Here is an 11,303-nt window from a genome sequence, read left to right as displayed (position 1 = left end):
AAACCTATTTGAAAGAAGATAGCTCCGTTTCATCCAAGGTTTCATTGGCAGGTGCGCTTCATAAACATTAAGCCTAAACATCTAAATTTCCCGCCGTTTATTAGCCGAGGCCTAATGATTATTTCCTGAAAATTACATATTTTCGTGACCGGAATATACTACAAATTTCTCTATAAACCTTGCGGAATATCGACGCTTTTTACACGACGGAATAAAACACCGTGAAGGCATTTTTGTAAATAAAGTAGTATTAAAAATAATTAAAAAAGTTATGTCTGCAGAAAACTTGTCGTTCGCCGCGCGGGGCGTAATCACTCTCTGAAAATCTGTACACCGATTACATAAATATGAAAATGAGTACAGCCTTTGGTAGTGCTAAATCTGTACTCACTTACGTAATCATTTTAGTGCAGTCAAAGCTACAGGGTTGTACACCGATTACGGGGAGTGGTCAGCCCCTCGGTTCGCCGTGAGCGCCGTATTTGACGAATTATGATCAAATTCGGTTTTGGTAACGTAATGAAAAATAATGATCTAGGTGAAGTCATTATCTCTGGTGACGTTCAACTCTTGGCAGAACCACTCTTTGAGCTCTGATTGGCTGAGATCTGGCTATCGTCTGCCACGGCGTTTGGTCCATTTGCCAGTTACACGGCAGTGACGGCAGCATTCTAGTTACCTATGAGATTTCTATGCTTATTCCGATCTCTCTATGGTAATTATCTCTAGAGTAATTTTCTTAAATTTTATCGTCGGAGAGAGTGGAACACTTTCCCTCCAGAAATAAATTCATATAATAGCCGATAAAGATTAGTTCCGTTAAATGTTGGTTACCCTTCTTAATGGTACACCTCAGGTGTAATGTCAAAAGTAAATAGGGGGAGAAAGTATATCACTGCCTCCAGATTTTACCTTCCACCATGCTTGACACCCTTTTTAAATAGCTAGTGATCACGTGATATTTCTAACCAATAAGGATAGCACATTACGCGCGAAGTAGTGCATTTGTGGTATTCCGGTTCGCGCTCAAGATGAAAATTTAGAATTTTATTCCCTGGCAACCATGTCACCGCCTCGCGATTTCAAATAGTCTCTCTGTCAAATGCTGACCATTATTTCCTTCGATAACGGTTGATTTTAATTAATAATTACTATATCAATTGTAAAATAAACTTGCAAATTGTTATGCCTTAACATCGTAGATATACCAATTAGTTCCGATATCTGCCCTTAGATGGCGCCACGCTCTCCACGATTTAAGTGAGCGTTTTTCTAGTTACGGTTTATTTCTTTTCAAAAGTCGTGTTATTATTTTTAAAAGGTCACATTTTAGTTTCTATCATATATCTACTTTATTTAGGAACTAAATTAACCAAATTATCGAAAGCAAAAGTTTATTATTCACGTATTTTATAGAGAACTATTTTTCATCGTGGTGGAGTACAACCGATACCTTTGTGTCCCTGTAAAGAGGCGAGGGGGAAGTCATTTCCGAAGCCCAAAACTTTTACCCCTCAAATAAGACGTCGTGCGGTTGGACCCAAGTGCCAGACTTTCTCCCCCTATTTACTTTTGGTAATGTGTACTAACGTTGTTGCCATGTCATTTCTTGCCGTACTTTGATTCCTGTATTCCATGTAAACGCCTATGTTTTTACAGAAATGTCTGTAGAAAACTAGAAAAGCCGCATTGGTGGCTTAACTGACGGTCTCTCTTTCTGAAATAAATAAATAATATCTCAAAAATATTCGAGAATGTGTTTAGTTTCTCCCCATATTTTTGAGTACCGATATGAAGAATCAGAGGTACCTGTTAATTATTAGAAAACGCACCCTTGACTCCTTTTATCACAGAGTGACAGAGCTGCCAGGATCGTAACCAGCCTTGGACATAAGGTTTTTTTTTAAACTGGTCCTTATGACCAGTGACCCCCTAGCATATGAATTATTAAACTGGTCCTTATGACCAGTGACCCCCTAGCTTATGAATTATTAAACTGGTCTTATATAAAATGTTATAATGTCATTTATAGGCCTAAAAACATATACTACATGTTTAGAAGTTAGATTATGTTGGTAACATTAACTTTACACGTATTCAAAATAGTTAACTTTATTTTACGTGTACCACCAAAATATTACAATATAGTACTATCTCACCTAAGACTACTACCAGAGCCTAGAAGACCCTCGTAATTTACCGTATTACCTCTATTTCTCTAGGCCCCGTAACTCCAGAGTCCCCGGTCCGTTACAGCGTAGCCAGGTAGCCTACCGTACTCGGGGGAAAGCGAGACTAGAGGATTTGAGGGTTTGAGGCCAGAGGGTTGTTAGACAGTTCGACTCGTTCAAGGGATGCGAGTGAACTTCAGCGAAGGGACTCTACATAAAACTTCGACGTGCGGCCCCGGCGGTAGTAAGAGGGGTCGCTGTACATAGAAATCCAGTGAATAGGGAAATCCAAATTGATATAAACCTTGAATTAATAGGTCATCTCCTATTATTTGGAATTATTAAACTGGTCACCTTCTGTTTTTTTGTTATTATTTCGAATTAATAAACTGGACACGGTGACCAGTGACCCCCCAAATTTTGAATAAATAAACTGGTCTGAACAATTAATTAATTGGTCTTTGACCACCTGACCACCGTTATTTCCAAGGCTGATCGTAACACTATGGCCGCCAGCGTTACGCTATCCTTGGCATCAGTTTATTGAAATTTAAAATAAATTTGTAAATATCGTAATTTTAATGTTAATATTGTTGGTATCTAGATGTATTATGCTGTAGATTTAAGTTCTAAGTATATTTAATTTACGAAATTTGGTGGAAGTTAATATTTAAATGATTAAATCATAAGCCTTGGTTAATTTTTGTCGTCTGCATTAGCGTCGGTAACAATTTAAACCTTGACAAATCGGAAGAGGAAAAGGAATTCACAGAAGAAAACCATACAATAAACAACGGAAACCAAGCTTCTGGGGAGAAAACGTCTAGACAAATGAAATATGCACGCGGAAGTATATTCAGAACCATTTTGTTCAATATTTGTGTGTATTTTTTAAAATTATTATTACAATTATCTGAGAGTAAGCTATAATATGACTCCACTTTACAGATCACAATGAATTTATCTTTAAGACTGTTTTACTATTGGTTATGTGCCTCAACTTGGCAGCATATAACATCCTGACAGCGGCTTCAAGGCTCCATTCACAAATGGACCACAGTTATTACCCTACAACTGTTGTATTTCTCGCTGAAATTGTTAAGTTGATAATAACACTATGCATCATCACTTGGAACTGCGGGGGCAGAATTCAATGTGTTTTGAAACTTTTTAAAACTGATATGGTTAACAAACCGAAAGAAGTATTAGAAATGTGTATTCCAGCAACAGTTTACGCATTACAAAATAATCTAGTTTACTTCGTGTTAGGTAATTTGGAACCTACCATGTATCAAGTAAAAAATTTCAATATTATTGAATTCAACTTTGTAAATTTATCATTTTCACTTTTTACGTGTAGGTTTTAACTCATTGGAAAATATTCACAACAGCATTTTTTATGCGCATTATTTTAGGTTACGTTTTAATTCCAATCCAATGGTTGGCATTGTTTATACTCTTCTGTGGAGTTGTTATTGTTGAAATTGACCCAACTCAAATAAACACAGTTTCAAATAACAACGGCTACTACCACTCAATTGCTGCAATGGTTGTGATATCAATTTGTGCAGGATTTGCAGGTATGAACAAAAAATTGGGAATTTTGATAGTTTCTTAATAGTTTCGTATTTTAGGTGTTCATTTTGAAAAACAGCTTAAACGGAGTAAAACTTCATTCTGGATAAGAAATATTGAGATGTATGGTTGGGGCATCGTTACTTCTAGTTTAGGCATGCTAGTCAACGATGGAGGGAATATTATTGAGAATGGGTTTTTTTATGGTTACACACCATACGTTTGGATCGTTATTGGTTAGTATAATTTTTTCAAACCTATAAATTAATTTATTAAAAATAATAGGGCTGTGTGAGAACTCTAACATCATCGAGTACTCTGCATTTTTTGTGGGCGAGTACACGAACTCGACCTCAAATAAGTAATTGGAGAATACTCGTCAAAATTGCATATTCGGGTATTTTGTTTTTTCTATCCTCGTTGCTTCAAAGTTCGAAGAGGGGTTTTACAACTTTTTAGGGGGGCAATAAACAGCGCCTACAAAGTTGTGGAAACTGTGGTTTATTTAAATTCAATGCTGAAAAATATTAATTTAAAGTTACTTTATATTCGTTGAGATTTTTTTTAGTTACTCGACTCGAATAAGAGAAAGTTTCTTCTTAATCAAGTACTTGATGAAAAGAAATTTGGAACTCGATACCCGACTAGATTTCCTAAAACCACTACTCGCACAGCCCTAAAAATAACCTTGTATTTAAATTTAAATCATGGTTTTGCATTTTACCTTGTACCCAAAACAAATATACAGTGGATATTTATGTTATACCATCTTTGCAAAATAACACTAACGATAACAGTAGGGTATTTCTTTTTACTAGAGCCTTTTCATTTTAGTAACCCAAAAACTTTTAAAAAAAGTGCCACTAAAAAGGAGACTTACCTGAGGTGATTTTCACAGATTTTGCTTAAATTCAGGAGATAAGTAGACCTTTATGTAACTTGAAATTTCCCAAAAGAAAAAGTTTCAATGGGCTTTAGTTTTGCCATGGCAACCAATAATGTTTTTGATTACTACAAATCTACTTTTCCCTTTGGAAATTAACATGGAGAAATTGCTGATTTTTAGGGCTGTTTGAAAAAAAATGTACATTGGGTAAATTCAGGTTAATTTGGGTTAGATTTAAGCAATTCACTTGCATTGACCTAATTTACACATTTTAATAACATTTACCAAAATGTACATGCATATACCAGTGGCGTAGCTGATGGTCCGCAGGGCCCACGGTGCGGGGGGGGGAGGGGGGGTGCCCCACTAACCATAAAAAAAATTAAATAGGGGGGCCTCATAGAGATTTTTGCGAGGGGGGGCTCTGAGTTCTCAGCTACGCCACTGGCATATACCCATTTTTATCAAAAGTCTGATAAGACTTCCTACAAAAGTCTAGTCATACTTTTGTTTTTACCCATTTTAAATAATATAACCCAAATTTACTTGTATTTATATGTTTATTTTTTCCCTAATTTACACGTATTACCCAAATTAACTTGAATTTACCCAATATACCTTTTTTTTTAAATAATTTTTTAATATTTAAAATTTTTCAAACATTAAATCTGCAATTTCTACATGTTAATTTCCATAGGGAAATGTAGGTAAGTACTTTTCTCGTGTTGGCCGCTATGTGGCTCTATTTAAACAAGTCCCAAGTCCATAGAAAAAATAATTATGGAATTGAATAATAAAACACTTGCTTGGACTCTTTAGTTAATAGTGAAAAAAATGAGGTCTGTACACGTTTTGGTTTGGTTTATTCTGAGTATTATGGGATTGGTTATTTGGAATTAGAAATAAAAAGCGTAATTTTAATATATGGCAATTTGGGATACGTTTCCAAAGTAATTTTAGTTTTACTTATGTCCAGCGCGAGATTGATGGCTAATTTAAGCTCTGAGCATGCGCGATGTTTTCAAACCGAAACCAAAACTTCCAAATCGCGCGTTGGATTTACCAAGTAAATTTCGCCGGCTTAAATTTTTGCTATTTCAAATGAAATGATAAACAAGAACAAGATATAAGGGAAGGGACTTTTCTACAAGGAAATCCCATTAGCAATCAGGGTCCAAAATCTATAGTTAGTTATATTATTGGATAAAATGTTTAATTATTTGGTTACTGAAGTAGCTTTTAGCAGTGAAAATTTTATATTAACATTACATATTAATCTATAGTCTTGTTTCATTAATCATTATAGGAATACTGAATTTTGTGGCAAACACAATAAGGTTAAATCCTAAAAACTGTGACTAATAGTGGTTTGCCAATGGACCTGTAAAGATAGTTTTCTTTTTGTCTGCTATCAATATCTTTGAGAATGACTTTCCTAAATACCTTTCATGAAGATTTTGGCTATTTTTAACAATAGGTACTTTTGTTTTTTTTGGGTTTTGTTTATTTTTTTAGATGTATTATTTGTCAAGGATTACAATAATGCAAAAAGTTTTAACCGAAATTTATTATTTAGAAAGTTATGATAAATTTAAAATTGTGACTTGCCAGCAATTTTTACCTAGGAAAATACAACATATTTCGAGATTTTTGTACTTGTTGGATAAGGTAGGACTGATGACGAATTAGATTTAACGACAAGATATTACTAAATTTTTAAAACGTGTGCAAACCGAAATTTGTTTACGGCTTTTTTGGTTTTGTTATTGTTTTTTGTTTATTATTTGTCAAGGATTACAGTAATGCGAAAAGTTTTAACCGCAATTTATTATTTAGAAAGATATGATAAATATAAAATTGTTATTTGCCAGCAATTTTGGGTTAAGTGTAGAATAGCTGCCCCCACCCGATTTTTTATATATTTTTTTGGATAGAGGGCAATATGGGGATTACTTTAATTTTCATTTTATTTTGGCCAAAATGAATATTAACAAAGATATGCATTTTTAAACATTGACCTTTTGCAGTGAATTTTCCCTAGGACGATTCTTTAAATTCCTAGATTTTAGTGCGTTGTGGATAACGTGGCGCTGATGACGAAAAAGAAAATGTGGAAATGCAAAACATACTAACTTTCTTTTTTATTTCGGGTATTTTCGCCGTATTTCAATGCATTTTAGGGGTTTTGGCGGGGATAATGGGTTAGGTTATTTATATTATTAGGTTGGATTAATATCGGGTTGACGATACTTGATGCGTCAGGCTTGGTGCTGTCCTCTAGGTTGCGTTATAGATGGCCCATAGCTTTTTTTAGTATGGGGTTGGGGAGGCGCCGCGCGCCCCCAGCGCTCGAGCGAAGCGAGTGCGCGGCGCCGTTAGGCGCCAATACTTAGAATACATTCGACATTGTATAAGTCAACATCATACAGACGACATATAATATGACATAGTATGGTTAAAAAAGGCTAAAATGCGTTGAAATACCGGAAAAATCCCCAACCCTTAAAAGTTAGTACTGTTTTGTATTTCAGCCTTTTTCTTTTTCGTCATCCGTCCTACTTTATCCAAAAAGTATTAAAATCTAGTAATTTAAAGAATCGTCCTCGTCAACAGTCCTACCTCATCCAACACATACAGAAATCTCGAAATATGTCGTATTTTCCTTTGTAAAAATTGCTAGCAAGTAGCAATTTTACATTGATCATATCTTTTTAAATAATAACTTGCGGTTAAAACTTTTCGCATTACTGTAATCCTTGACAAATAGCAAACCAAAAAAGCACAAAAAAAACAAAAGTACCTATTGTTAAAAAATCCCAAGATTTTTTAGAAAATTTTTATATCCATAGTTATTTGGTCGTTAAAATGACTTTTTTGAGGAATCATTTACACTAAAGATCTTAGTTTTGAAAAAATATTTTTTGAGTTTTCGTAAGGTTAATTATGTGTTGCTAAAATATTGGTATTTACTGTCGTTTACTCAGTTATAAAAAAGAAATTTTAAAACCGGTTATTAGCGGAGGAAAAGAAAAGCAAAGTAATTTTTATAAATGGATGTAAATATTTTCTGAAAACCCTTGCCAAAGTTTTTTCAAAGCAATTAGTGTTTTACCTTTTTCGTAGTGAACTATTTTAGTCCTTAGAGGTCCATTATGCAAAATCTACTTATTACAGTGCTCGAAATGGACTTATTCATGAACCAGAACATGTTTCCTTTCAAAGCTTCTGATTATTCTGGAAAATGGGAGCTGTGCAATAAAAAATTATCTTTACAAACCAGAACGATATGCAGGTGCGTAGGAACGTTTTGGATTAAGGGGGTACAGCTTGGATGCTAAATTTGGAGCCCCTCTAAAACAATTTGGCGTCCCTTTCCAATTTCCAGGGGGTACATTGTACCCCCCCCCTGTTCCTACGCCACTGACGATATGACAAACCACTTTTATGAAACTGAATGGCATTCTGGTCCATTTTGAGAACTGCTTATAGATATTAACATTGTTTGCCACACAGTTTCCTACATTCTTAATAAATGTCAAGATAAAAGCAGAATACATAATTTTAATATTAAAATATTTTTAAAAGTTAGCGAAAAGTCAAAAACTAAAAGTTAATCTGTTTTTTTTTTTTCAAATGAGTGTAACTCATGATCCTATGAAATTTTTTGGCTAATAATTTTGATAATTATTTACTTTGGACCAATGCACAAGAGTTTCATAAAAAATGGACAGACCCTGACTGCCCATGGAACTACATCCTTCTGAAACTAATTTAATTAAAGGCCCAATTGTCTTAGATGTTGACTTTTAACAATGCCAGTATCTAGGACTGATGTTGGTGAGTGTTAATTATAAATTGGTTTATTGTGTGTTCTGTATTATTAAATTTAGTTGATTATAGATTAAAGTACTTCATTAAATGCAAAACCATGTTGATAGTCAGCGCTGACATAAGCTTATGAGTATTAAACTAATGCAAATATTACTTGAAATAACAGTATTGCAATCAGCTGGTGGCTTGTACGTCTCATTAGTCATGAAGTACTTAGACAATATCTACAAAACATTTGCCACATCTGCGGGAATTCTACTAACTGCTGCTGGGTCATCGCTGGTTTTCAAAACATCTTTAGGCCTCCCTTTTATATTTGGTAGTGTTTTAGTCGTTACGGCTGTATACTTATTTAGCAAACCACCGTGGCACGAGCAGGTTTGTGCCAATAACAATAAATATTCTCAGCAGAGGCATAAAGTGTAGTTATGCTAGTTGAATTTCCATATAGCTTATTTTTAACCCACTATCTTGACATATCTAGTCAGAATTATTATTGGCCACTTTTAATTTAAACTGCATCTGAAATAGTACTTTTCAAGGCTTAATGCAAATTTTAAATAAACATTTTTATTTACAACAACTCTTGTTACAATTAAAAAGAGTATACCACAAGTTAAAAAAAAATATTTCATATTTAAAAAAAATTGTTTTTAACAATAAAATATTTTATATTTAAAAATAACAGCAAAGAACATTGTTATAATTTGGTAATACTTCATTTCACCGGTTTGCTTAATTTTAATTCAGTGGAGCAATTAAATTACTTTCTCTTACTAGATTACTAGCCACTGCAATGTAATTAATCTTGAGTGGGTCTTTGCATTTAATAGTTAAAAGTTAGTAACTACATCAGTCAGTTCAATCTCTTGCTCAATAACATTTAAAATAAGTTCAGATAGTTCAACAGTATTTTCATTATTGTCTTTGTATGGCACAAGAATATATGTACCAGCTAATTTTAAATTATTATCTAAAACTTTTTTTAAATGGAGATAAAAGTTGCTGACTAATTCACATTTTTCACTTTTACTCAGTGAAAACTTAGGAACATGACAATCAAATACATTTTTTAGTGGAGTCGCAATTTCAGCTAAGAAATTAAGAAATTTCCCTTCTTTGGTTTTAACTCTATAAACAGACATTCTATAAGATCTATTAGACACTTTGGCCGAGCTCAGGTCTAACATATTTTTACAATATTCAATTTTTGGGTCACTGTCAGCCAAATTATCATGAACAAAACATGATGTGGGCATTAAGATTAAAAGTTTATGCACATGAATTATCACCCCTTCAGCTTCTTCAAATGATCGCGTTCGTGATTTAAATGGTTCTTCTGTATCTGGAGATAATGCATGCTTTAAATATCCATGATAATACCATTCAGCTAAAGCGCGACTCTGGTCTAGTTTTTGAATTTTTTGTATTTTGCGCCACTCGTCCCACGTAATTGGATTATAGTGTATCATTATACACATACTAAAACAAAATAGTACACATAAAATATCAAAATTTGCACAAAACCACGTTATGGATAGTGTTACACACAAAGTAAATATTGCAATACGGTAGTTGGGGTGGTTATTACACACATTTTTTAACATGGTGTTGAAATTTTCATATCGGTACATAAAATATTTTCTCTCCTTAATTAAATGGACAGCAAAATTTAAAACGTAAAACAGAGAAAATGAAAAAAAGAATGGGTGCAAGATTGGTAAACAATTCATTAAGGCTGATTTGAAATCAAATGGCTTAGGAGTTTCATAATCATACACCAAATTGACAGGCATTTCGTTATTGCTGGTAATATTAGAGTGATTAATTTGTAACTTTGGCACAGTTGTTAAAAGTGGAAACAAAGGAATAAATAGCGCTATAAAGATGACAATACATCTGAATACTGTCCTGTCAAACCTTAAGTTCTCAGAAGTTTGTTTCGTAGATATTGAAATTGGCAGCTCGTCATTCTTTAAGCAAAACAGCTTTGCATTTTTTTGCCCCATAATTTGAGTGATGCTTACATTGCAGGATACAATGTAAAGTTACCTCCTTTTTGATTTTGCCAAAATATGAGTCCTTATCAAACATTTCCTACGACCTTGGACTTGAATCATTTTAATTTGCTTTTCATCCAAAGTGACAATGTAATTGCCAAGGCCTATGTAATTAAGATTTAATTTTAGTTATTTAGTAATATTGTACCGAATGAAAAATTTACCTAATTTCAAGCCTCACTTTTCCAAATTTTGATAGTGTTACTTTTTTAAAGTTTTTTGTAACCTTTTATGAAAAAAATTTAACTACAACCGCTACACTCGTGACTCGCGAGTCGCTACTGTTTACTTTAAACATGGGCCAAATAATGATAAATCCAGGACATTACTCTATGCGAAAAACCCGTCCAACAGCGCTAACACCCGACCAGCCTTGGAAATAACGGTGGTCAGGTGGTCAAAGACCAGTTAATTAATTGCTCAGACCAGTTTATTTATAAAAAATTTGGGGGGTCACTGGTCACCGTGTCCAGTTTATTAATTCGAAATAATAACAAAAAAAAAACAGAAGGTGACCAGTTTAATAATTCCAAATAATAGGAGATGACCTTTTAATTCAAGGTTTATATCAATTTCGATTTCCCTATTCACTGGATTTCTATGTACAGCGACTCCGCTTACTACCGCCGCGGCCGCACGCCGTCGCCGAGGTTTTATGAAGAGTCCCTTCGCTCGAATCCCTCAAATGAGTGGGACTGTCTAACCCCCCTCCGGCCTCAAACCCTCAATCCTCTAGTCTCGTTTTCCCCCAAGTACGGTAGGCTACCCTGGCTACGCGGT

At 34.1% G+C, this 11,303-nt stretch overlaps 2 protein-coding genes across 2 annotated transcripts; one reads left to right on the top strand and one right to left on the bottom strand.

The window, feature by feature from the left end:
- The first annotated feature begins 631 nt into the window (after positions 1–631).
- On the top strand, positions 632–9,124 carry LOC149961890 (CMP-sialic acid transporter-like). The gene is made up of 6 exons (XM_090177157.1): positions 632–715; positions 2,891–3,051; positions 3,120–3,466; positions 3,532–3,751; positions 3,806–3,982; positions 8,630–9,124. The coding sequence occupies exons 1-6, from the start codon at positions 693–695 to the stop codon at positions 8,887–8,889; spliced, it is 1,188 nt and encodes a 395-aa protein (XP_090033283.1). The 5' UTR covers positions 632–692; the 3' UTR covers positions 8,890–9,124.
- On the bottom strand, positions 9,044–10,372 carry Sting (transmembrane protein sting). Its single transcript, XM_090177170.1, has one exon. The coding sequence runs from the start codon at positions 10,257–10,259 to the stop codon at positions 9,297–9,299; it is 963 nt and encodes a 320-aa protein (XP_090033296.1). The 5' UTR covers positions 10,260–10,372; the 3' UTR covers positions 9,044–9,296.
- Between the last annotated feature and the right edge of the window lie 931 nt (positions 10,373–11,303).

This window comes from Leiobunum rupestre, chromosome 1 (assembly GCF_980474605.1).
Source record: "Leiobunum rupestre chromosome 1, qqLeiRupe1.1.hap1, whole genome shotgun sequence".
Taxonomy (NCBI): Eukaryota; Metazoa; Arthropoda; class Arachnida; order Opiliones; family Sclerosomatidae; genus Leiobunum; species Leiobunum rupestre.
This window is presented reverse-complemented; position numbering and strand designations above follow the sequence as displayed.